We start from the raw sequence: 27,989 nt of genomic DNA, 5'->3' as shown, positions 1-27,989 counted from the left end.
GAAGAGTTGGCAACACTGACTGTGTACCTGTTTAGTCTTTACAGTCAGGAGTGAACCTCCTTGCCTTGTTAATACTAAACTAACAATTGAATGTTCATATTAGTGTTGGTGTATAGCGGTGTGTTTAATCGTAATTTGCAATTGTTTTTCTACCACTTTCATTCTCATTGGGGTTTGTTTCAGAGTTTTGTAGACATATGGAATCCCGAAGGGGATTATGTGAATTGTGTGGTGGAACTTTTAAGCACAGGAAGAGCTTATACAGACATATAGTGAAATTTCACATGGATGTAAAAAGAAATCAGGGTAAAGAGACTTGTAACATTTGTCACAGGAATTTTTGGAATGTGGCAGCACGAGATCGCCACTTCAGGACGCACAATACGTCATTCGGAAAGGTATATGTCCAGAGTGAACGTTGTTGTTGTTGTTGTTGTTGAAAGAAAGTTAGTACCTTAAATTTTTATGACGAAATTCTATATAAGACAGATATTGTCATGCTGGATTATAGGCTGGGGCAATACTTACGATACCGCCCGTCAAATTGTGACGACGGTATTGGTCACGAGCGGTCTCGAAATCATCGTCATATTAAGCGCTTTCCCAATGTGCAACGTTAACGTCATGAGCACTGATGAAAAGAGTGTGTTCCTGAGAGGTGTTTTTTTATTTATTTATTTTTTTTTATTCCGCGGGCTTATGAATGATGTATGTACAGGTCCCGAGTTAGTTACTTGGGACTAAATGTTAGTGACTGTGTTTCGGTTATTATGTCATTCTTTTTGTTATTATCCTCTTTTATTGTAGTTTTCATACTTATTGGTTCATTAGTTACCGTTTTATCTCTTTTCGTGGTGTAGTAAGGTTGGGTGGAGGTGATTTGTTAGAATGCCTGAATAGTTTAGGGTTGTTGGTTCGGAAATACGGAAGCGTCCGAGCCCGCCCGTCTGCTTTCACCCATGACGTCACAAATATGGTGGAAACGACCATAAACCACGATTCCAATATGGCGCATATAGTCGGTACGTACACATTGAGGACGAAAATACATAGAAAAACAAACACATACACTTTCCACAAAAAGCCTAAAGACACTAACGGGACAAGCGCGGGAAATGGGGTGTTTTTGGGTGGGGCACCCCCATACAAAACCACACAAAACGACGAGAAAAACCGACATCACAAAACTCCCCAAATACCACAAACACAAAATCATCTGGAATCGGACACTTCCCTTGACCTATATACCTCAACAGCAGCTCCCGATCCCATAAATTAGGATCAAACAATTCCCTTGGCCTATATAGCTCAAAAACATCTCCCGATACCAATATCAACATACACAGCCATACATTGGGATCGAACACTTCCCCTGACCTGTGCACTGTTAATTTTATCCGTCGTATCCATTCCTGAATAAAAACACCAACCGATTAATTTTACTAGAATTACCACATGATGTACAGCGAACAACACTAAATTAACCTTCACACAAAATCGTTAACTCGCTGAAACGAATTTCACTACAAACACAGCCGACACTCGAAGAATTCTGGATAATGAGCAAAAGCAAAATGAGCCCATTACACCACACAAACGAAAACCCTGAACATACCACCAGAGAGCACAACAATCCACAACACGATGACATCAACAAACACGCCACACTCACAAACCAAACTCCGCGCCGTCATGAAATCACACACAACACTTGCGTCACGGGTCAAAGCCGACGCGTGGGATCGGACGCTTCTGTCGACCCGTTGGTTCAGACCAGGGTAGTAATATGTCCGTTTATGGTTTCTAAGCCTGATGCTTGGTTGCTTAAAAGAAGCCCATAAGCCTCGTATAGGTTTCAGAAATGGATGCCCAAGCATCATATTTTGATAACTTTATGGCTCCCATACTGAAATATTCACATGTTCGATTAGTGATGCACGTGGGGAATTGTACTGCCAACCCAGTGATGTAGAAACACTGCACATTTGAGGTAATATGCTGACCAGGGGTCCAGTGAAACAGTCTTGAAGTGACCCAAAAATGCATGAAATTTATCAGTGTATCATTCTCCTCAAATGAGTTTTGGCAACATTGCAACGCACATGCACACAAGCCAATGACTGCAGTATTGGTAACAAAAATTTTGTTGATAATCAGTTGGTTCAGATGTTTTGGCAATAAATGTCAAAAAGTCACCTGACACACTTTCTTACTAGGGACCCCCCCACCCCCACTCACACACAAAATGAAATTGGAATAAACTGTGTTTCCATCTTGTCCCAACAATTTATGAGGCCGAAGAATTATTTATTTTTCATGAATAATCTCTCAATAATTCATTTGGACCTTCTCACACCCAAAGCTCCAGATGTCAGACACTCAAATCGGTACCAAATGTTGTATGTCAGTAGAGTATCAACCCAAACATCGATTTAGTTTGTAGTATGTGGTGTCATCCAGTATAGCATGCGTAAATGTTAATTAAAAATAACACCAAAACTACGGAGCAGATGAAAAGCATACCTGCGAATAATCAAATCATAGAACATGTGTGGATGAGTGTGAGGTTGTTGTACCAATGTTCCTGCATTCACACGCAACTGATGACTTTTTTTTGTGTTTATGCATGGAACTGTTATGTGGGAAAATTTTCCTGACTGGTTCATAAACGAAGGAATGCAGGAGAGAGAACAGATGGTATACATATATCGCATCCAGTAATATTTCGAACATAATGTTAAAAATATTGCTTGTTTGAGTCCTAGTACTTATGTAAAAAATAAGGAAAAAGAAGGGATAGAGGTAATGGTAGCATGGAGTACCTCAGTTGAGATATATATGAGTTTTATCTCAAACTTCAGGTGATCTGTATAAGTTAACTGCATATATAGGTCAGCTGAAGTATGGTATACAAATTTTACAGGTGTTGTTTCTTTTGCCTCTGCTACTACTAGCATTCTGTTCTCGCGTAGGTAGTATTACTGGCGAAGGCAAAAAGACCTACATACCTAATATTTGTATCCCATACTCCAGTTGACCTATATAGGTCAAATGAAGAATAGGATGCTATTGCTAACGAAAACAAAGAAATCGACATATGTAACATTGGTATCCTGTACCTCAGATCAAATAGACAAAGGCGGAAAAAAGACACGCTTCGCTTTACCTATATAGGTCAACTGATATATGGAATACAGTTTTTATTTTTTCTGATACTAATAGTATCGACTGAATATTATCATAGTCCTGCTAGCGACGATAAAAAAACCAGCAGCAGTAAAACTTGTATCCCATTCATTAGTTGAGCTATACAGGTCAACTGAAGAATAGGATGCTAGTACTAGCGAATGGGAAATAACGACATTTATAACATGCATATCCTATACTGTAGGACACTAGTGCTAGCGAAGGCAAAAAATAGCAATGTACATAACTTTTGTATCCTAATCTTCAATTGACAGATATAGGTAAGTAACATCAATGTCATATGTTGCTTTTTTCCTCTAGCTAGTACGATTATCTTGTACTTCAGTTGACCTGTATACATCAACTGAAGTATAGGATACAAATTTTACATGTGTCGGTCTTTTCGCCTTCAATGGTGCTAGTATAGGCTCAAAAAAATCGTAGTGATGCTAGTAGTAGGAAAGGGAAAAAGAGCAACAGCCGCAAAATTTTTAATCTGTACTGCTGCTGACAAACCTATACTTAATGCAGAACAATATAATACGGCAAAGAAATACATCAAAATAGACAAATTCAGTACAATGTAAAAATAAAAAACTTAACTTACCATACGCAAACTCATCCGTAAAAAACCAAAGCTCGCCTTGAAAGACATCAAGAAAAATCGCATACCCGCGTGCACGATAAACACATCACGAAAAATACACATCGGGCACACTACACTTCCATGAATATTCATCTAAATGGCTCTGTAGTGTTGAAATGCATCATTTCGCCCTCCGTACAGCAGATTTTATGACTGATGAATAAACTTCTATATTACTGGTACAAGCCCTAGTTGATGAAGGTCACAATTCAGTATTATGATTGATGACAAGATGCTGAAAACCCCTAGTCTCCTAATCCCTATATAAAGGAAAACAATCTGAAATAACTACAGAACCTCTGCAACATGATCTTCAATTAATTTCAGCAACACTTACATCATTTGGTCAGGAACTACTTTAAAAGCTACATCAGATTCTGAACCTGAAATTACAGCCCTCAAAACCCATATCCCACTGCAGGTTCCCCCTCCCCCCCAGTTGTACTTGTTTTGCCAGAATGACTCATTGACGTCAACAATAACACCCCCCCCCCCCCCCCCCCCCAAAGGCCCTCTATACTTTATACAGGGTGAAGCGAAATTCTTGCACTCAGGCTTTGCTGCGCGACTCCTCACATTCCAACGATAAAAAAATGTCTGTCACAAAATTTAATCCGGCGAGTACATCTGGCAGAAAAAGGACGTTAAAGAGTGGCAATATACTGTAACCACATGTATGGTAAAGACCTCTCTGTCAGCACATCTAAGTAGCGATGTACATTTGGTGCAGTGGATAGAGTTTTGCGTTAGCTTGCAGGAGGCCAATGGTTCGAGCCTCGGTTGAGGCATATGTTTTTTATTTGGTAAATGTACTTCACGTGGTACAGTATCTGGCATCTTAATCATCAACAGTGATTGCAGCGAGTGCTCCAGAAAACATTTGCACTGACACACTACAATCTTAGAAATGGAAGATTGGTCAGCTCTGAAAGAAGCCCTTTCCACGCTGTGATCATGAATTTATTCGCACCACTTCATCTACTAGATGCGAAACCTGTTTTCTTTGTACCCTCCTCCACTGGTCCCATAGATTAGTACCAGCTACTATTCTTGCCTCGTTCAGCTCCATTACATTTCGTTAGGGCCTTACGTTACCAGTAGGACTAGCAACATGCTTTGCGAATAATGTCCAAACTCGGTTCTTATTTGTATGTGTTATCACCATGGTCCCACTAATTATGCCTTTCAATGTTGAGTCTGGTAACAGCATGCCGTTTAGTACATATGACAATGAATTATTATTATTATTATTATTATTATTCTATCAATGGGATTGTGGAAATATTATGTCTATTACCGTTAGGGAAACAGTGTAATTCGAAACCGAACATTTCACAATTAGCAGTGTCGGGATGAATCGTGCAGAACAATATCTGTAAGAGGGGTAATGCACGTTGGGTGAACAGCGAGCAGGACTGATGGCGTGTTTATACTGTATGCACTGTCCACCAGACAAGGACTAGTTGCGAACGGATTAATGCGCCAAAGACAGACTCCAATGTACATGCATACACATAACGAATTTTCTCATTGTCAACCTGTAAACCAGTGTGACAGATGTATGGCATACACGAAACGATGAATATGTGGATTTGCTTCTGGCCCTTGGTGCATCTGATAACCGGGCTGGTGTTGCTGCTCATGAATATACTACTAGATATCCTCGTTGACACCATCCAGATAAAAATGTGTTTTGTCATCTGGAGCTGCACCTTCGGGAGTCAGGTTCTCTCCCTCCACCATGATGATTGGGTGTTTGTGTTGTCCTCATCATTTCATCATCATTCATGAAAGTGGCGAGATTGGACTGAGCAAAGGTTAAATCTAACTTTGGCTCAGAAGGGGGTAAATTATGCTGCCACAAAAGTCTTTGGTCACTTGCCTAATAGCATCAAAAGTCTGAAAGATAGCCACATAGCATTTAAAAGGAAATTAAAAGTATTTCTTAATGGCAACTCCTTCTACTCATTAGATGAATTTTTGGATATAGTAAGTGGGTAATTTCCCAACCTCCTCAAAAAAAGAGAGAGAGAGAGAGAAGAAGTTAGTGTCATGTAATATTTTGTCTAATGTAATATCTTGTATAGACACCTTTTATTAACCTGACACGTTCCACATCATTACGAAGTGTCGTATTCATGACCTATGGAACAAGTACTAATCTAATCTAATTTGTATGGGCGCTGATAACCCTGCAGTTGAGCACTCCACAAACCCAGTATTATCATCATCATCATCATCATCATCATCATCATCATCATCATCATCCTTCCACCATCACATGACAGAGGTCGTCCATGGACTTGCTGTAATCTGGCTACTGAGGAAGCTAGTCTGGAGGTCATGCACCAAGAACCTCAGCAAAGTGCACATAGCATAGCAAGGCAGCTGTGTGTCTCGCAATGCACGGTCCTTAACGTGCTGCACGAGCATGGGCTACACCCCTATCATTATGCTTTCATTTCCTGCAACACCTGCATCCTACAGATCGCCATCGGCAGATGCAGTTCTGTGAATGGTTCCAACAACAGCAACAGCAAACCAATGATAACTTCGTGAACACCGTAATGTGGTTGGATGAAGCAGCGTTCACTCGTGAGGGTGTCTTCAATATGCACAATGCCCACATTGGTGCGGTGTTGGCCTGCACATAACCAGCGACTGTGGATATCAAGTTCGCTTCGGTATCAGGTTTTGGGCCCTACATGTTGCCTAACCAGTTGATTGCACGAAGGTATCATGTATTCCTCTCAAATTATCTGCCTGATGTGCTGGAAGATGTTTCATTACATGTTCAGCTGAGGATATGGTTCCAACATGATGGTGCACCTCCACACTCTAGAAGTAATGTACGACAGTATTTAGGCAGAAATTTCCAGGGAAATGGCTCAGATGTGGAGGTCCAGTTGTATCGCCACCGCATTCACCTGACCTATATCCCCTGGATTTCTTCTGTGGGGCAGCTGAAGGAGCACACGTACTCTACTCTGCCAACGAATGTGGAAGAATCGATAGCGCGTGTTCATGCTGCCCTTGTTACTGTGGACGTAGCTCTGCTGCGAAGAGTCCAGATCTGTATGATCCGGCAGGTTGCGCAATGTTTGGACGTGCAGGGAGGTCACTTTGAGCATCTATTGTTCTGAGGACAACATATTCTGTTCTGAAGAACATTATTGCTGTTACTTTGCTAATGTGTGAGATCTGAGTGCTCATATTACATGTAGTATAAATGACAAGTAGATGATGTGTTATTGTACCGTGCTATCTTCTTTAGCATCTGGAAATTGATATTGTTTTTGTAGTTATTCTGTCCTATGACAGGTCATTTGTTTCGACTATCTGTTTCTTATTTGTCTACCCAGTATTTGTTATGTTCAGTGTTTCAAAATGTCGTAAATTTATGGTATATGTGACCTAAGAAACGATGTGTATAACAGTATAAATGTCAGAATGAAATCAGCAAATTAAAAAAAATGCGCCCCAACCTCCTGCATGCTAACCCAAATGTACAGCACTACCAATACGTGCAGTCAGAGGGTGGTCCCCCCCATCTCTCTTTTAAACCAACAAACCAACCAGTCAGCAGCAGCAGATTGTTCACAGGTGAGATGATGGTGGTGACGATGATGATGTATAGGTCTACAGGAAAGTATTGTCGTTGGACGACCATAAGGAATTACATTAAGACTTTGACAAAATTTCGACTTAATGTTGGCACTTAATGGCAGCTCTCTTTACATGGGGGTAAGAAAGATGAAGCCTTGAATGAAGAAAATGAATGCAGTACTACCTGATTACAAGATTTTTGACGGACATCTTGAGCTTGCCACGTTGAATAACTATTTAAGGTAATATGAAATGGTATGGTCACTTAAAATCGGCATGAAGAAAGGTGAATAGAACTTGTTGGAAGTTTCTGGGAAAATGCAGAGAATTTTTGAACCAACTTGCATAAAAGATGAACATTTCTTGAGTGTATTTCCAGTTTTTGGAGTATCTACAATGACTTCATAGATGTGCTGCTAAGGTTGTAACAGGTCTGTATAGCCCTTATGAAAGTTTAACAGAAATGCTTTGGAAACTTGAACGGGAATGATTGGAAAAGGGCAATGTAGTTCTCACAAAGCCCTGTTGGATCTTACAGAACCTGTAAAGTATTCAGTGAAGGCTGTGTGATCATTATGCTACCATCAACATATGTCTTGTGTAGAGACTATGCAAGTAAGACCAGAGATTAATGCATATACAGAGGTAAATAAATAGTCAGTTTTCCTTCGTTCATACACAAATGGAGTAGGAAAGAAAATCAATAATATTAGTGTGATATACCCTCCACCATGCACTGTACAGCAGCTTGCGGTGTATATTATGATGTAGATTTGATCATTTTCAGCAAAATAGACAATACTGGTAAGCACAGGAGCTTGGCAATTTTTGAAGTACAGCATCCTGTACAGCAAAAATTAAACAGTACAATCACTTTAATGGGCTTAAGGTGTTGTTTTACAGTTTTGAAATACTATGTTTGATTTTTGAAACAAACCGGTGAATGGTCAGGTCCAGTGTCAGACCCATGAAACCTCTGCAGTTCTCATCAGCTTGAGAGTTTGATGAATTGTGATCTAATGTAAACCTGACACCAAAGATGAAACACAATTTTTTCCCTGAGTTCACAGAATATAGAAAATCCTTTTTAGTGGCCAAACTTGTTACAGTGTATAGATCTTTTTCTGGGCCAATACCTTTTTGCCAGTGTGAGAATTTGAATTGTCTCAGCACTTGTGGAAGAGTGCATTGTTTGTTGGAGACTTGACAACAGCTGAGTATAATCAGAACAGTGCTTGTACTCTACTCTCTTGTTTGAACCAGGCTCTGCTGTTTGCTGTAACTCCTCAGCTTGAAAAACCACTAGCAGATGCAGTTGACACGTATTGAGTTTGTGACTGACTGACTTTACATTTAATGTAATCTGGTTTAGCACCCTAACAACACAGGGATCACACTTCTGCTTTAGCTGTTGCCTCCCCGCGTATGTCAAGGAGTGGTTGTGTGTCATTCTGAGGCATCGGAATTCTCAGCAGTGGTCACTGTGCTGGACAACCCGTGCTATGGCTGGGTGGCCCCTCACCGGAGTGGATGGTATCAGGGCTGATGTTTGGTGCATGAAACATATCGAGCTCCAAAAAACTGGCTGTTCTTCTATAGGTGCATGTTCAGGTGGTAACAGATCATTTAATACTGCTTCTTATGATCCTGCGGCCTACCCTTACATGGCTACATGCATGGGAGGAGGGCTAGACTCACAAACTTGAGGTGAAACACTTTCCCTGCTACCTGTTCTGCACTAGGCCTGATGGGGACACGTTCACCATCACCAAGCCCCCTCTGAGGGTGGATTTGCGCCTTTATGTCAAATCCCTTTTTACTCATTTGTGAGTCAACTGTTTGGATGCTTACTCCCCCGGCCTAACAAACTCTCACCATGTTGTGTTCTTCATTCTGCCTCTCACGGCAGGAATCTATCATCCTCCGCTGTCTATGTATATGGCGTACTAGGTAGACCCGATGGTTTTTTGCTTTGCAATGAACTGCTGTCCCTCTTCCGCTCCCCTTTGTAGTTGCGGAGCTTCCTTCATGGTGATCCATATTTTGCTGGACTGCCCCGACATTTTGACCCTTCACACTAAGTCAGTCCTCCCACCTTCCTTGTCCCAGGCATTAGCAGATGACCCTCACATAGTTACGTATGTCCTCAGTTTTCTTCACAAAAGTGATTTGTTCTCACAGGTCCTTGAATTTTCCACTGGAATTGGAGTCCCTCAGTTCATGTTGTTTATGGAGGCCTTATCCTTGCCTCCCCCATTGGCCATGTTGTCTCTGCCTTTTGCTTTATATTTGGTCTGATCTTTTGTTCAGCTTTGTTTTCCCTTTTCTTGTGTCTTCTTCCCCTGGTGTTGTCCCAGTTGTCGTGATCATGTTATGCTGTGGCTACCAGAGCGGTTCAATTGCATTACTGATTCCCCAACGCATGTAGCGTTTCTGGGGCACCCCAGCTCTCTCCATTTCCACCCACTCCCCTGCTGTTCTTTCCTCTTCCTGCTGCTTCGACATTCCATTTATCTCTCTGTTTGCCGGTTTTCCCCTTCCTCTTGACTAGACTGTGCTGTTTTGTGTTGTTCCTCCCTTGGTTTCTATCACGTTAGATCCTGGGATTGATGACCTCGCTGTTTGGTCCCCTCCCCACCAACCAACCATCTGGTCTGCGATTGATGAGCACATTCAGAAAAAGAGGATCAGAGTGTTATTCTATCCCCACCATTCGTTTGATGTTGTGGTGCAGTGAATACTGGTGTTGCTGGAAATTTTGCAGGAGATGTTGTCAGTGTGACTAGATTACAAATGTATCATCTACATATTGAAAAAAGAATAAGGGCTTTTAGACTGTCAGCGCCAGGGCTGCTTCTTCAAATAAACATATTGCCCATCACTGGTGTCTCATCACTACTGCATCTGTTTGTTCGTAGTAATTTCCACCAAGAGATGTTATTAGCCCAGTTGGAAGTTCTTGAGCTGATGGATGAAATGCGCTGAATTCCACATGTGGTGCTGGCACTTGATCACAAATGGGTTTTGCTAATTAACATTTTGATGTGCCAGTGTGGCCAAACAGTTGGATAGTGTGGCATTCCTTCCTTATGGACTTTAGGTTGCTTATGATGTCTAGCTGACACAGCTGCTTGTGGACAGATTTTTTTGACTCTCTCCTTATCTCGGAATGTGTGCTGGAGAAGCTTGATGATCTTCCTCTTCACTTGGTTGGTAAGATCTAATTCAGTTCTCATGTAGATGTTGTAGGTCGTACATTTTCTGGTCATATACTTGACATGGTAGCAGGACTGTATAATTTCCTTTGTCTCAGAATCTTTTGGAGCAGCTTAAGGACTCCCCTCTCTTTCTTGGAGGTATCTGGCTTTGGTGGAGCAGCCCTGGTAAGTGTACAGCATGTTTCGCATCATATTTCCTCCACAGCATCCCATGGAAGACTAAGACCAACTATGATCTACGCCACTCATAAATTCCACTTTTGGTAGGGTCGTTGGTGCCAGTGCCCCATAGTACAAATAATGTAGCATTGTCAGTTATTTTCTTTGTATAATTGGTGACAGTTCTCAGAGGTTCTTCTTGTGGTGGTTTAGCCGCAAGGCATTGATACACTCCTGGAAATGGAAAAAAGAACGCATTGACACCGGTGTGTCAGACCCACCACACTTGCTCCAGACACTGCGAGAGGGCTGTACAAGCAATGATCACACGCACGGCACAGCGGACACACCAGGAACCGCGGTGTTGGCCGTCGAATGGCGCTAGCTGCGCAGCATTTGTGCACCGCCGCCGTCAGTGTCAGCCAGTTTGCCGTGGCATACGGAGCTCCATCGCAGTCTTTAACACTGGTAGCATGCCGCGACAGCGTGGACGTGAACCGTATGTGCAGTTGACGGACTTTGAGCGAGGGCGTATAGTGGGCATGCGGGAGACCGGGTGGACGTACCGCCGAATTGCTCAACACGTGGGGCGTGAGATCTCCACAGTACATCGATGTTGTCGCCAGTGGTCGGCGGAATGTGCACGTGCCTGTCGACCAGGGACCGGACCGCAGCGACGCACGGATGCACGTCAAGACCGTAGGATCCTACGCAGTGCCGTAGGGGACCGCACCGCCACTTCCCAGCAAATTAGGGACACTGTTGCTCCTGGGGTATCGGCGAGGACCATTCACAACCGTCTCCATGAAGCTGGGCTACGGTCCCGCACACCGTTAGGCCGTCTTCCGCTCACGCCCCAACATCGTGCAGCCCGCCTCCAGTGGTGTCGCGACAGGCGTGAATGGAGGGACGAATGGAGACGTGTCGTCTTCAGCGATGAGAGTCGCTTCTGCCTTGGTGCCAATGATGGTCGTATGCGTGTTTGGCGCCGAGCAGATGAGCGCCACAATCAGGACTGCATACGACCGAGGCACACAGGGCCAACACCCGGCATCATGGTGTGGGGAGCGATCTCCTACACTGGCCTTGCACCACTGGTGATCATCGAGGGGACACTGAATAGTGCACGGTACATCCAAACTGTCATCGAACCCATCGTTCTACCATTCCTAGACCGGCAAGGGAACTTGCTGTTCCAACAGGACAATGCACGTCCGCATGTATCCCGTGCCACCCAACGTGCTCTAGAAGGTGTAAGTCAACTACCCTGGCCAGCAAGATCTCCGGATCTGTCACCCATTGAGCATGTTTGGGACTGGATGAAGCGTCGTCTCACGCTATCTGCACGTCCAGCACGAACGCTGGTCCAACTGAGGCGCCAGGTGGAAATGGCATGGCAAGCCGTTCCACAGGACTACATCCAGCATCTCTACGATCGTCTCCATGGGAGAATAGCAGCCTGCATTGCTGCGAAAGGTGGATATACACTGTACTAGTGCCGACATTGTGCATGCTCTGTTGCCTGTGTCTATGTGCCTGTGGTTCTGTCAGTGTGATCATGTGATGTATCTGACCCCAGGAATGTGTCAATAAAGTTTCCCTTTCCTGGGACAATGAATTCACGGTGTTCTTATTTCAATTTCCAGGAGTGTATTTAGCAGTTTGTCTGCCGGTGCCCGACCGCCATGTCCTGTTGGCTTGAGACCAGCTGACTGCATCTATCCACTCACAAAAATCTGGGGAGAGAGTCGATATCAACTACAGGTGCATCAAGAACAACTCATCGAGTTTGCGTTGTGTGTACCAGACCATCCCTCCTGACCAGGGCAAAGCAGTTCTTCTGGTGATCTGGTTCATGGCTGGAGTTCTGACCTGATGAATGACCTTCGCAAAAGTTGGTATGCTTTGGTCTGCTCGGCATCTCGGCGGCATGACAGGGGAAACCAAAAGGTGCTCCTTCCTTTCTGAAGCTTGTCAAGCTTCTTATTTTTGCTGTGCATTTCCTCAGGCACTTGATATGTGATTTTAGGAAAATCGTGAACATTTCTCAGCTTTTCGGCAGTGTGGTGTCATCCAGAAGGTGCGATATTTCAACAAGCCACTACGTGGCATTTATGATAACTGGCTGATTTGTTCTGTGCACCACCTTAATATCATCACTCTCCTCCCAAAGCCTACTTGCAGCTGACATTAGGCACAGACCTGCTGCAGTGGTTTTGTAAGTGTTGAGGATCAGATATGGGTCCCTCCCGGCAAGGTAACAATGTGTCCTCATTTTCTTCTATTGTAATGACAGGAGTGGATATCGACGTAGATTGCCCTGGTTCTTTGGCCATGCCCTAGGCTGAGTCCCAACCCTTGCTTGACTGAAAGCTGCTGTCTTTTATTTCATAGTCTGATCTGTAAAGCCTCATTGTGAGTACAATCCCAGATGATGATGGACTGTTGCAACAACATGGTGCCATTGTAACTCATGGCATGTCTGTGGGAGGTGCAGTGCTCTGCCACATTAGTTGGTTATGTGGCATTTGTGTTCAGTGCATCTCACCTGTTGCCATGATAGTCGCGCTACATATGTTTTTCCACGCTGGTGAGGGATGCAGTAAACACAAGGTTTCCAGAATCTTAGGTCATCCTTAAGATTCCAGTTAGGTTTTCGTCTTGCCTTGTGAGTGGAACACACACTGGATGTTGTGTCTCCAGAGTATTCTTACAATTTTTGTTGATATGTTCCCGACGTGTGAGATAATCACCGTTGCAACAGGTTTCTCTTCATCTTCAGCAGGCCATAGTCTCGGCTTCTTTGGTCATATGGGACACTGTACCTGCTTTACGGTAGATGGTGCAGCTTGCTGTGCCATTTGGTCTTCTCTTGACGAGCATACCTGCCAGCCAAGATGAAAGCCTTACAGGGATCAGTCGGGATGACTTAGTACTGCGGAAACCAGTAGTCTACTGTATCCCTTGCCAGTGTGGGAAAATGTGTGTCAGTCAGACTATCTACACGGTAGGAGAGATGTGCTGAAGACTAACACCACACAGGCAACGAACATCCCCAACAAAAGTCCGATTTGGCAAAGCACCACATCTCCTGCAGACATGCCACAAATTACGATGCACCAAGTTGTTGGGACAGTCCTACACATTGTGGGATTATATTCTCAAAGAACCTGTAGAGATTTAACTACACAGTGGACTGATAAATAAAAACAACAACTTTCAATTGAGCAACGTCTGGGACTCAGCCTTGAGCATGATCAAAACACAGCGGCAGTCTACATAGAAATCCATTCCAATCATAACAGCTGAAGATGAAAATGCATTGTCACCATGCCGCAGAGACCCATGTCAGACACTGGCTGCACTGCTACTAAGAACACTGAATTGACCCCTGATGTTGCACTTCTCCTGCTACCACACCAGGATTGCACCAAGAGTCAGCTGGCTAGAAGCTGTGGGAGGGGGCAGAGTATATAAAGGCAGCACCCAGCACAAATTAAATGGTCATCAGGAATGCCTGAAGATGGCAAAAAGTTGGCTTGCTGAAATAACGTGCCTTCTGGATGACACCTCCCACCTCAAGGAATATTTGAAATTTTCTTATGCCACTGAAAGCAATACACAATTTTTTTTAAAATTTGTTTGCATTAAGAGACTAAGCAGAGGTCTTGACAAGAGCTCCTGAACTCCATCAACAGATCCACATCTGCAAGTACTGTGTGGGAAACCCTCAGAAGGACCTCAAGGTCAACCACCAATAGCTGTAAGAGAGCAGGGGTGACTCCTAACATCATTGAGGGATGTTGCTCAGACAATGGCTCATTCATAAAAGACTATTACAGCCAATTCTAATCAAGATTCAATTTTCCGCCATTGTAGGGAGAAACAGGGGGAGGTTAGTTTTGATTGCTGTTCCACCAACATTGAGGAATGGAGCAAGCCCTTCTCTCTATAGGAGTTGGATTCTGCAATGTCAGTAGATTGTGATACTGTGCCTGGTCACGACACAGTAACATACAACATGTGGAAACACTTGGAGTCGTGATCGAAGGAAGTTCTCCTTAAGCTCTTTAATGAAATTTGGATGACTGGAGTTCATGGAGAGTTCATGGAAAGACTCTTTATTTTAACACCAGTTTTAAACCAAGGAAGGATTGGATTAACCCCTGTAGTTATCGTAGCATTAGTCTCGCAAATTGCGTGGCAAAGACACTAAAGCTTAATGTCAACCAACACTTAGTGTGTATTCTTAAAACCAGGTCCTTGTTAACTTGTAAGTCACTCCCAGTATAGGTCCAGGAGGTATCACTCTACACTCAATAACTTGACGCTGCCCGAAGCAGCAATTCCTCTTAAGTGACACCTTCGATTTTAGAAAGGCCTACATTATGACCTGGAGGCATAATACTTTTTGCATCTCTATCAGTGCAGGTTCTGCGGACATATACCCATTTCCATATGGTCTTTCCTCTCGGACAGGTATTTTAGATACAAGGTTGGAAATACCCTGTCTGACCTTTTTAAGTAGGAGAATAAGATGACAAAAAGTTGGCTTGGTGAAATATCGTGCCTTCTGGAAGATGCCTCCTAACTGAATACCAAATAAATATTAGAGATTTTCCTAAGCTGGGGAAATGTAAAATCACTCAATGTTTTATTCAGTTGCATACTCTTTTTCATATCACCAGTGTTAACTGCAAGTCTTGTGTATTTTAGTGCCCATTTATTCAAGAAATAAAACTTGTGAATCATAAGCTGTTATAACTTTATTGCAGTACATCCAACATGAGATGGGCCCAGGGAAATGTGATTTGTTCCTGAGGTAACAGTTTATTTTGTTCATGTTAAGAAAGTCTCTGAAGTTAGTTAAGGTACATTGTGGAATTTAATACATAAAGGGAAAAGGCAGATCATCATTTGCACGAAGTCTTCCAGGTCTAGAAATTTGACAGATGTATTTATAAATTGTAGAGTATCAAATGGAAATTGTCTCTTGTGATTTGTGAATAATTGCTTAGCATTGTTAAAGGAGGTAAAGTAAGATCAGTTGAAGACTTATGTGCCCAGATATATGTGGGATGAGCTTAATGCAAAAGCAGTGCTTTCTATTTTGTCGGCTGTAAACTGCTATGTTGTACACTATAGCAAAGAGTATGCAAAATTTGCTTAAAATAATTAACAGCAATCTACAAGTAATAAAGTTACGTTGCAAAAATGTTGTAATTGAGAAATGTCACTCTGTGATTGGGTGGTTGTTTTTTTTTTTTTTGCACAACTTACTACTCAAGTTGAAACATAAGCATAGTCTCCTGCAGATTTTGGTGAATCAGTGGGACATACAGACAAGACTGCCGAAGTTTTAGGTGGATTATGGTGAAATGGGGTCAGTTTGTTATGGCTTTGAACTCAAAAGCAGGCAGAACTTCGATAGTTTAAAAGAAAGGTTACAGGGGTAAAATCAAGTTTATTTTTCAAAATTTCAGTCTTGAGGCTCATCAAACAGCTTAATTTCTTGAGCATTTTCAGCATGTTGGCCACCTGAGAAATATAATGTGGATCTCACACACAGTTTTATATATCATTTTAATCGAATATCGTTTTTGAATGTCAGATCCAACACACACACACACACACACACACACACACACACACACACACACATTTTGATTGCACTTCTGATAGTACTAAAGAAGAATCGAAGAGGTGGCATAGTAGTTATGATATGTTCTAGCCAGCAGAACCACCCCTACTGAAATTTCAGCTGTTAATTATTAATTACAATAGAATGTTAAATATATAATTAAAATCACTAAGCACTATAATTTTTAAAATATTGAGTGTCAAGTACACAAAAAATAGATGATGATGTGGCTTTTCTGTCATTCAGTACACTAATAACCCTAAGAATAAGCCACCCGTTAAACAGGTTTTTTTGTCGTTGCCCCCATTTTTCATTCAAGGCATGCTAGGTTTGTGCATGCATTTAGTACTGAAAGTAGTCCATTATTTTTGCAGCAAATTTTCATTGAACTAATTCAACCCGTCAACCTCAGAACTATGAATCAAAAAGTGATAAAAGTGCAGGTTTTACAAATGATGTACTAACAAAAAGTTCACTATTGGAGCTTCCTAAACCAGTTACATGAAAAGATCAAGTTACTTCATTTTTGGAGAAATGTTGAGTGCCATTTGGAGCATAATTTGAAGCATTTCATCTTTGGAAAATGTGTACCTAATAACTGGCTTCTAAATATTCTTTTTGCCTACACAGGCAGGGTAAATCTGATCATGTTATTTTTTTAAGTGTGTCCAATTTATTCTACACTTTTATTGTCTGTGATTACTTCTTGTACAGCTTGTGCACCACATTTTTGGCTAATGTAAATACACGGTACTCCTTGGTGGAATACAAATAATTTAAAGAGTAAAGGTGACAACTCGCTGAATAGTTGAGATTCTGAGTTGTTGATAGGCACATAAATGAGGAAGTACTTCATTAGCCTTCAGACAAACCCTTTTCAGAGCTGTGGAGTACATGTGCATACACAGTAACACCTAAACGGCTACCATTGTTCCTGCTAATTACATTGTGCCAGCATAGCAATTTGACTGGAGGAGGGAATGTGTCAAGTAAAGGGGATAAGAAGGATAATGTCTTGAAGAGTGGCAGGGAAGGTTGGGGAAAAGGGGATGAGGGCTGTGAGGGAGAGGCAGCACAGGATAGGAATGTAGCAGCTGTGGCCCATTTCTGGCTTCAGGTGCGGGGCAGTGCTTGCAGTGGGCATGGCATTTGATACAGCACATGTACCCCCTGGACCATGGTAAATGATGAGCACCTCATGGAGCTTAGCACTCAATTGCTGGGTATGGTTTCGTTGCACCTTGGGGCTGGCAGGCAGTATTACTGAGATTGTGTGTCTGGTCAAAACCTCTATTAAAAAAAAACCTCACTCTGAAGGTGTGCTACATGCTGATGAGTCACTTGGCTGTTGAGGCAGAACAGTTGTTGGCAGGCAGCCTCTGAGGAACTTGCTGCACCTCAGTTGCATAAGGCTTGCTCAGACAAACAGGGCACTGTCTAAGTAGACTCTTATTTCCCTAGCTGTTCGTGGGACCAAGGTGGAACCCTCGAACTTAAACGTACCAACTTTCAGCATGATGGGTATACTGTCTGGTCACACCAACTCATTCAAACAAATGAGAGAGGCTAGTCATCCTGATGATCAAATTGTATTTACTAATGGCGCTCAGGGAGTCATAAATCAGAATGTGTTTGTTGTGACCAGCAGGAAGGAGAAGACATTCGAAGAAGTTTCCCCCCTTCTATATTCAAAAGATTAGGTTTCTTCTATATTCAAAAGATTAGGTTTCTTGTACTTTAAAGTGTATTAAGAGCTTAAGCAATGGTTCATTTTGGTTGAGACTAACGGTTCACAGCAGGTGGAACTTCTTAGGAAGTTACCAAAATTGGGGGACTATGACATAATTGTTGAGTTGCACAATTCCTTCAACTCAGGCAAGGATGTGGTCACGTGCCATGGTATTATGGACTTAGACATCACAGAACTCATACAAGAATGAGCATCACAGGGGATAGTGAATATAGAGCAAAGGAGACGAACAAGTACTGGACAACCTGAGAAGACCACCATCTTCATTGGGACCTTCAGTTATCCAATGCTGTCTGAACACATCATGGCAGGGTTTCTATGACCTAGGGTTAGGCCTTATGTACCTAACACTTTGCGGTGCTACAGATGCCAGCATGTTGGCTACACATGCTGATGTGTGGAGGTGAAGCGACCGGTGCGAAATGTGGAAAGGCACCCATTAAGCCTGCCTGTCTCCAGCAGTCCGCATAAACTGCTCTGGGAGCCACCCAATTTGGAGTCAGAACTGTCCTGTCTATTCTGAGGAATGCAAAATTCAGGAAATAAGTGATCAGGTGGATCCCCTACAAAGAAGCCAAAAAGGAATATAAGGTGACGAAATCCTGTTTTTAGGCACCACAAAAAGACTCTCATAATTAAAGCTTACAGTCATTAAGGCCTTCATCAACAAAACACGCACATACACACTTGCACACATTCATGCAAACTAAACTCACACAGGTGACTGCAGTCTCGTGCAACTTGACAAAGGCCTTAATGCTCGAAAGCTTTAATTGTGAGAGTCTTTTTGTTGTGCCTATCTGTGACTCAAAACCCTGTTTTGCTGCTTTTTATGCTTCCTTGGTTTAGGAACCTGTTCTCAAAATAGACATCTCAGCACAAATGCCATCCAGTGTACCATTATTCACCATCAGCACCTGTACATGCCAAAGCAGAATAAGTAGAGACATAGCAATCCAGGCAGATACAACAGAAGAGACCAGTAACATATTCACAGTGAGCATCGAGAAGACCCCCCCTCCCTCCTCCCCAAAGCAGAGTGCCTCTCAACCCCCGTTTCACCATCATCATCAAAAGGAAAGTGTACAGGGAAATGGTCACGACATTCAGATCGAAAGCTGTTTCATGCACCATCAGATGGCATTCTGCCACATCTGACTGACTGATGATGAGGACATCATGGCCTTGAAAATCTCATCACTGGATCCAGGCAGCCCCTCCACACCCCCTCATTCTACAAGTGCCTCACTACCACGGTACAAGGATAGGGGATATCAAACATACACCCCTTAAATGGCGCCTTTACTCCAGTGGAATATGAATGGTTACAGGACTTACCTGAGAGAACTGAAGCTACTCATACAAGAGCCTCATTTTAAACAGACTGATGAACCTGTATTGATGTACTTCTACAGAAAAGACAACCTTACTGTTGATAGGGTGAAAGGTGGGGTTGCAGTGTTCATCAAGAGCACATTCTGCTCCTCACCTATGCCCGTAATTACTCCGCTATAAGCGATTGCTGTTTGATTAGTGGCCCACATTCTATAACAGTGCGCTCTTTGTGTTTGCTGCCCCATGAGTTCGTTGACAGTGAGACCCTCACATATCTTCTTGATGAACTACACCACCACTTTCTCCTTTTAGGAGACTTTAATACACACAGTGCACTGCGGGGATCTGACAGCATTTGCCTCACAGGTAGGATCTTGAGAATCTGACACAAACTGCAGACATAATATTCATGAACATGGGTTAAGGTAAGCTTTTTAGCACCACTATAGGTTCGTCTACGGCCATAGTTCTCTCCTCCTACTCGCCTACCCTCACAGACACTGCTTCATAATGATAGTGACCAGTTGCCAAGATGGTTGTTCAGAAAGGCTAACTGGATGATTTACGGGCAGTGAGCTGTTTGGACTGGGTGGATCACATCACAGCCATGATCCACTGCACTACTGATGTAACCATCTCAAAATCCAAGGGAACACCTCGGAGGCAGCCTGTGCCTTGATAGAATGATGGATATCATTCTGTAATCAGGGACATGAGGGCAGCTATATGAAGATTCAATTAGTGCCCTACAGATCTTGCAATCTTTTGAACGGCAAGGACAAAGGCAAGGAGAACAATTTTAGAGTAAGCAGAGCTCTTTGCAAGAGCTCCTGAAGTCCCTCAATAGATCCACATCTGCAAGTAAAGTGTAGGAAGCCATCGGAAGATCTCAAGGCAGAACTCATAAATGCTAATAGCAAATGCTAATACCAGCTGTAGGAGAAAAGGTCTCTCTCCTAATATTGCCAAGAGACATTGCTTGGTCAATGGCTCAATCATAGAATATCATTATGGCTGATTCTCGTCAGGATCCAGCTTTCCTTCATTATTGGGAGGCACAGGGGAGGGTTAATTTTGATTTCCATTCCACCAACATTGAAGAATACAACAAGCCTTTCTCTATGTCAGAATTGGATTCTGCACTGTCAGTAGCTCAAGATGATGACCTGATAACATACAACATGTTTAAACAGTTGGACTCGCTGTCGAAGGAGGTTCTCCTTAAGGTTTTTAATGAAATGGATGACTGGAAACTTCCCAGCTCACGGAAAAAATCTACTTTAATCCCAATTTTAAAAGTGGGAAAGGATCAGATTAACCTCTATAGTTAGGTCCCTACTAACTTGTAAGTCACTTCCATTGTGGGTTCAGGAGGTACCACTCTACAGTCGATAACCTGACCCTGCTCGAAGCAGCAATTCAACAAGCTTTCCTCTGTGACACATTATCAGTTTGTTCTTTGATTGGAAAAGGCCTACAATGCTGCCTGGAGGCATAATATTTTGTCTTGGCTCTATCAGTCAGGTTCGGTGGACGTCCACCCACTTTCACATGATCCTTCCTCTTGGACAGGTGTTTTAGATACAAGGTTTGAAATGCCCTGTCTGACCATTTTAAGCAGGAGAATGGTGTCCTTCAAGGGACACAAGTGTCACGGCATTTGCCCTCCTCCAGCCTTGCAACAGCTACTCGGCAACTGAACTTTGAAGATCAGGCAGCTGGAGGAATGGCCGAACAGCACAGTTTCTAAATTTGCTTTTGAGAAAACTGTTTTTCTTGCTTTTAATTGCCCCCGCCCTTTTTAATTAACTTTTTTTTTTATCTAGGGCACACTGTTCTGACTTTTAAGGAAATGGTTGGCTATCTGGGCCTGACTTCTGACAACAGTTTAACATAGCTGCCACACCATAAATGACTGAAGACAAGATGCCTCAAGGTTTTGGACATCCTCAAATGCATTAATCACAGGTTTTTGGAGAGCTGACAGGACACATCTGCTCTAAAACTGTAAAGCCTTCATGTGACTGGCTTTAAAATGGATGCCAGGTTTATGGATCTGCAAGGCCTTCGTACCTCAGAAGCTGGACGTCATTCACCATGAAGGTATTAGGCTGTCATCAGAGGTTTATCGCATGAGTCCAGTCACTAGACTGTGTGCAGAGGCTGGTGAGCCTCCACTGTATTCGATGTCTCCCGTATGAGACCTGAATGTCAAGCACACAGGACCTTGTCTGTTCCAAAATTGCCAACTGTCATCTCCATTACCCAACTGCCACTGGAATGTTTGTTCTGTAACTGTCTTTAGTCCACAAGGCCATTTGGAATCCGTGCAAGGGAGAGCCTTGGATTCCTACAGTGGAGGGTCCAAAGCCAGGGTGCAGTAAGGGATCTCTCTGGCTGCTGAAGTAGCCCAGATTACTTTTGAAATTGACTGCATACCATAAGGATTGTACCCAAGACTATATATTTAAATTTAAGGAGATTGTAAATCGCCTATCGGGTTTTATTAATATTTACAGAGATGGATCTAAGCAAGGGGGTTTTATCAGCCATTGAGCTCCCTAACATTGTCCTCAGGATAGGGCACCCAGAGCAGTTCCACGTTTATTACGCAGAATTGTTTGCTATCCTGTGGACACTGGAACAGATAAGATATCTAGGTGACAAGAAATTTCTCATCTACTCAGAATCCCAAAGTGCCCTTTTTGCTGTTGGTCAGATATATGCTGCAGATTGGATGGTGCAAGAAGTGCAGGACACTCACCTTCTCTTGAAAAGGCAGAAAGTGAGAAATAATAATTTGTGTTCAATGAAACCTTCAGTGTGACCTTGGCTTACTTTCTTCCGACCATGAAAAGCTGAAGAAGTAGCCCTTACAAAGCTTAGAGTGGGTCATTGCCCATGTGCACATGGCTTTCTCTTACATCAAGAGGAGCCACCAGTGTGTCACATACGTTTATTGCAGCTGTCAATATAACACATTTGAATTATGTTTTACATAATGACCTGAGGACAGAGGTGGAAGTGTTGTGGTCTTCAAAAGTAGTAGTTGAGTACATCCCTCTTACCTCAGGCAGACCATTAATAATAGCCATTAAGTGGGAATTATACTTTTAGGAAAAATGGATGTAAAGGAGAATTGTGTGGATAGTAAATGAATGAACATTAGGGCAATGTCAGTCATTATTGGATCGCATTTTGTTGTGACATGTAGTGTTTGAATTTGTATGTGTCATTAGGGTGGTGTGCGACAGTTAATGTCTGAATTTTGTCATGTTGAAATTAATTATTATTAATTTGTGAAATAAAGGGGTAACTACCTCATGTTTGTGTTTAAACAGAAGACATTTATGTTAAAACTCAGCAGTGAGTTTTACAACAATGGAACCTAAACTTAGCTGGCCGGTGTGGCCGTGCGGTTCTAGGCGCTTTAGTCTGGAACCGCATGACCGCTATGGTCACAGGTTCGAATCCTACCTCGGGCGTGGATCTGTGTGATGTCCTTAGGTTTGTTAGGTTTAAGTAGTTCTAAGTTCTAGGGCACTGAGGACCACAGATGTTAAGTCCCATAGTGTTCAGAGCCATTTGAACCATTTTGAACCTAAACTTAGCCCGGTATTAGTAGTAACATCTCCCTTTCCAAGCAGATCATTATTATCCATTAGTCACAGCCATAAACAAAATTGAGGCTGCTTTCTCTATTCCAGTCAACAATTTTGACAAAATATAACTTGAGTGTTACAGGTGAAGGAAGGATCCAAGTCGTACAATCTTTGAAGTGAAGTGGTCACCAAAATAGAGGATGTTGTGCTCAGTAGCATGTTCTAATACAAAGTATCTTTGCTCTCAGCCAGAATTTGGCAGTGGCCATTTGTTTGGATAGATGGCTAGTTGGTGGTCATTCACACAAAAAATGTTATGCCAAAATTACAACAGAGCTGGTATATGATATGGAACACTTTTGTCCCCAGTTACAAGTTGTTTCAGTTCATTAGGATCCTCATCAACAGTGGAGATGTAACTGGACCTGACCTTTTGCTTACTGACACCAACTTCCAACAGTAATTTGTCTTTGACTGGCAGCAGTTTCCTTGCTTTATTTTCACATACTGATCCACTCGAGAAACATAAGACATCGGACACATAGTTTATCCTGTAAGGATTCTCTTCCATTCTCCCCAAACATGTTACAAGTCTTTGTAAATTTCTGACATCATTTTTCCTAATTTACAGTAAAATTTTATCATAGCTCTTTGACTCATGACTCTGACCAAACAATGGAAAATCCTGAAAAGGCAGTGTGGTTTCAGTTGCCTGAGACAGCAGTCGTGTGTGTGAGTTGCATTTGTGTGTGTATCCGTATGTGTGTGTATTGTTGACGAAGGCCTTAAAGGCCAAAAGCTTTAAATTTGAGAGTCTTTTTGTTGTGCGTATCTGTGACTCAGCATCTCTGCTATATATTGACGCAAGACTCTGTATGTTGGACCACTGCTATTTGCACTGTGTTACTTTGACAGCAGCTGAGAGTGTATCGACTGATTCATCAACATGATTGAAGCACTGTGTGTTCAGCACAATGGTAACCACATTTGGCATGTATCTAGAAAATATTCATGGTGAAAAAATCAGTCTCATTAGTTATTTGGCACTCTATGTACAGGGTGTCTGGGCTAGAGGTGTACAAAACATTTGTTTATATTTCGGTACTATTAAGGTTTATAATTTTTTTTATCCAACATCCTGCTGGAAAACATCTGGAGGCATCTCTGGAGCTGCGTAGTTTGCCAACATAGGGAGGTGGGTGTGCCCTGTTACTGGCAAGCATGCACCACATGACTCAGTGCTGTATATGAAATGTTGAGGATCGCACCTTGGAGAGTGTCTCTATAAATTGCGCATTTACTCAACAACATAAAATGTCAACTTCTTTCATTATAAGGATTTGTTTGTGTATACCCCTAGCCTTATTTTGTCCCTTAATGTCTTGACTGTTTTAGTTAGTTTCACTTCAAGTGCGTAATAGTAGTAGTAGTAGTAGTAGTAGTAGTAATAATAATAATAATAATAATAATAATAATAATAATAATAATAATACAGTTATTGCAGCCAAATAGGTGCACAAGCTCAAAATATGATTGTAATAATACAAGAAAATAGACATTTTACAGATCATGGTTTGCATAGCCACTTATTGGCTGTTTCCTTTTAAAGCAGAATCCTATATGGTAACATTGACATATTCAATTAAACAGTTTATACTCATACTTTGTGTTTAGTTCTTGATGTGTTGGTATTGCAGATAAGGTGATGGAAACTGTGGGCTACCATTCTGGTGCTCATTTGTCTCAACTCGAAGTTTTCCTTAGTCCATGTTGGTCAGTCTTGGCTCCTGTGCCATAAAATTCTGTAAGTGTGTCTTCCCTTTTCTCTTGCAGTGTGCATAAAAGGCTTTACAAAGCACTTGTGTTTGGTAGCATCAGATCTGTCCATAGGTCGTCAATGTGGAAGAATTGCCTCACTAGCAGGTATACTAGTCTGGATCGTGTAGTTTTGGACACTCCAAATGCTTTCTTTGTATAGGTTGCCTTTACTCTTCCTAGTGGTTTTAGGTTTTTCACTGTGAGATGTGATCTGACGATTTTTATGTCTTACGATAATATTTGCAAGATTTTTGCTCTGAATAGTGCTAGTACTACTGTCTCCAGGCTGAGGGATCTGATATGTTCTGTTTTGTGAGTGGCCATTATTGCTTACATTGTCTTCTCTGTTACAGGTTTTGTAAAATATTTTGTGCTATTTTTGTTTAGTGAAGCTGACATATTTGAAGTCTGCTACAATCTTTAGTTTTCTCTGCTGTATGAAGATCTCTGCCGAAGCAGGTGCTTTTCCCCCATTTCTGTTTTTGTCACATTTATTGTTTCCTGTTGCTTTCTAATATATTTTGAGCCTATTACAATGCCATCTGCAAATGCATAAGAGCTTAAACCCCACTCTTTGAGGTATTGTTATAATTTCTTCTACTGCAAGGGTAAACAGCAATGGACTTGTGGGTCTCCCCTTGTGTCTTATTCGAGGAACACCTCTCCATTGTCCCAGAGAAAAAGCGGAAAGCAAAAGTTTCTGACAGTGATCCCTGTTGCCCAGAATTCATCATTATTTGCCAGTTATGTGTGAGTTCCTTTCTTTGATTGCCTTCTTATTTGGGAACTGTTTTATTGGGTCTGGCATTGTCTCGGGTTAACAGCTATCCTGGGCAGAACCGAGCCCTCTTATCTGCGGCTTGTAGGATTCTCTCTCTTGGTCTAGCGTATGTCAGTGACTCGTGTGCCTAGCTGGTCATTTCTCTCTTCTGCAGATTACTGTCATCCATTGTTCTTAGTTTATTTTTATTTCTGTTTCTTGATTTTGTGTCATATCTGTTTTTGCAAGTGTTTGAGCTTCATTCATTATGTGAAACACATTTTTTATTACTTGCTCTATGTTGGGTCTTTGGTGTGGTTTTGGTACCTTTCATCATGTACTTTCAATTTCTTCCTTTACAAAACTTATTACACTGTTTGTGGAAGCCTCCATCATAAGGATTAACTTATGCATGATTTTTCTGTTATTTTCTTGTATAATATTGTGTTGTGATCCGGAGGCTGTTTGTGGGAGTTATCGGTTGAGCCACTAGATCTCAGTGTGTGATAGTTGCCACTAGCAATTTAAGTTTCTTGCATTGGGTCAACAGATGACACTTGTTCTTAAATGCCACTGTCTTCTCCCTCTGTGTGGGAGTTGTTATAATGAAATCTTGGATCTCTTTCTTGGGGTACTCTCCTGTTTCCACGATATTTATCAAACTGTGTGGAGTAGATTGAGCATGTTTTTCTCTCACGTCTGCAATCTTCAAGAGCATAATAAACATGTTTAACAAAGTTCTGCAGTTACTTTTTAAGTAAATAATTGTTTCTAAACAGGAACATTGGCACAATCAATGTATTCCTCCAAATTTTTGACACACACACACACACACACACACACACACACACACACACACACACACACACACACACAGAGAGAGAGAGAGAGAGAGAGAGAGAGAGAGAGAGAGAGAGAGTTAGTATTTAAAGCCAAAAATCACCTCTTACCAGCTGTTAGTTAATTGTGTTAGTTAATTCTGCATACCTTGCACTATGTAACTTCTGTATGGCCACAGTCTTGCTTACATATATGCGCTCCCAAGGTCACCCTCCCATCTGCTTACATTAACATCTACTTGTTTAGTGGTTTCCTTGTTGAAATGCTTGATCTCTTTTCTTTGTTTTTAAGGTGTCATGCACAGAATGCAATGATTTTAAATGCCGTTTCATGCGAGACTTAAGAAGCCATCTAGAATCTCAGCATGGAATTAAGATTGAAAGAGAAGAAATGGAGTTTGATTCCATGGAACGTAAGGAAACAGTAATATATCACTTTTCAAAAGAATGTATCAATTCTGAGTTGTTGCTGCCAATAAATTTTTTTTTCCAGAGTTCCTTCAGTGGAAAGAAAAGATGGAAGGTGAAAAAAGAGTTTCATTCATAAAGCAACGTGGTGGCACACTAAACACGCAGAAGTCTAAAATTTATTATTTATGCCACCGTTCCGGAAATTTCAAAACAGTGGGTTTGGGGCAAAGGTTGGCTGGTCCCTCGGTCAAAATTGGTCGCACATGTCCTGCCTCTTTGATAGCGACGAAGATGCCATCAGGCAAAGTCAGTGTCCAGTTCTATGCCACACACACAGGCCACAGCTTCTCTATGGGTTCTCTGCATCTCACTCCTGCCGACAGAGCAATGGTTGCTGACTTAATTGCAAGTGGTCTATCAGATGCTGAAATTTTAAAGAAAATAAGAGATGGTGCACATGAAAGCAGCTTAAAAAGGGTACACATGTTAAAAAGGAAAGACATTTATAACATCAAAAAACAATATAAATTGGACACCCCTTTAGATAAGAATGTAGCAGTTAATGTGAAACAGGAGTCATCGGTTGTCAACACTGATAACTTGCAAGCTGCAGCACAGGACAGGTGTGAGCTGTTAAAAGAAATGATGGCAAGTGTTGATGATGAAAATATTAGTCAGTATATCGAGTCACTGGACAGACTAATAGAGGAAGCCAGTGTAACTGTTGCATCACAGGAAGAGGACTCTATTGGCAGACAAGAATATATTGATCCTAAACATGGCCCTGTAATGGCAATCATTTATATTTAATGCTTTTGTTGGAATGTTAATAGTACATGTATTTGAAAGGAAGTTTTAAATTTTTTTCCTTCGCCTCTCTATGCCCAGCCAGTTATCAACACGAATTTAATTTGATACTGTCACCAAAATATTTAAAAACAAAGAAACACAACATTCACAGTGTCTGTATTCAGTTTTCCAGATTATGTTCATTTAAGTTATTATTTAGTAACTCACT

General features: G+C 41.9%; 1 protein-coding gene across 1 annotated transcript; it reads left to right on the top strand.

Annotated features, from left to right (window-relative positions):
• Positions 1 to 44: 44 nt before the first annotated feature.
• LOC124550746 (myoneurin-like) lies at positions 45 to 27,823 on the top strand. Its single transcript, XM_047125472.1, has 3 exons — positions 45 to 398; positions 26,853 to 26,973; positions 27,054 to 27,823. Exons 1-3 carry the CDS (start codon positions 198 to 200, stop codon positions 27,779 to 27,781), a joined length of 1,050 nt encoding a protein of 349 aa, XP_046981428.1. The 5' UTR covers positions 45 to 197; the 3' UTR covers positions 27,782 to 27,823.
• The last annotated feature ends 166 nt before the right edge of the window (positions 27,824 to 27,989 follow it).

Source organism: Schistocerca americana, chromosome 1 (assembly GCF_021461395.2).
Source record: "Schistocerca americana isolate TAMUIC-IGC-003095 chromosome 1, iqSchAmer2.1, whole genome shotgun sequence".
NCBI lineage: Eukaryota > Metazoa > Arthropoda > Insecta > Orthoptera > Acrididae > Schistocerca > Schistocerca americana.
The sequence above is the reverse complement of the archived record's forward strand: the minus strand, read 5'-3'. Positions and strand labels throughout refer to the sequence as shown.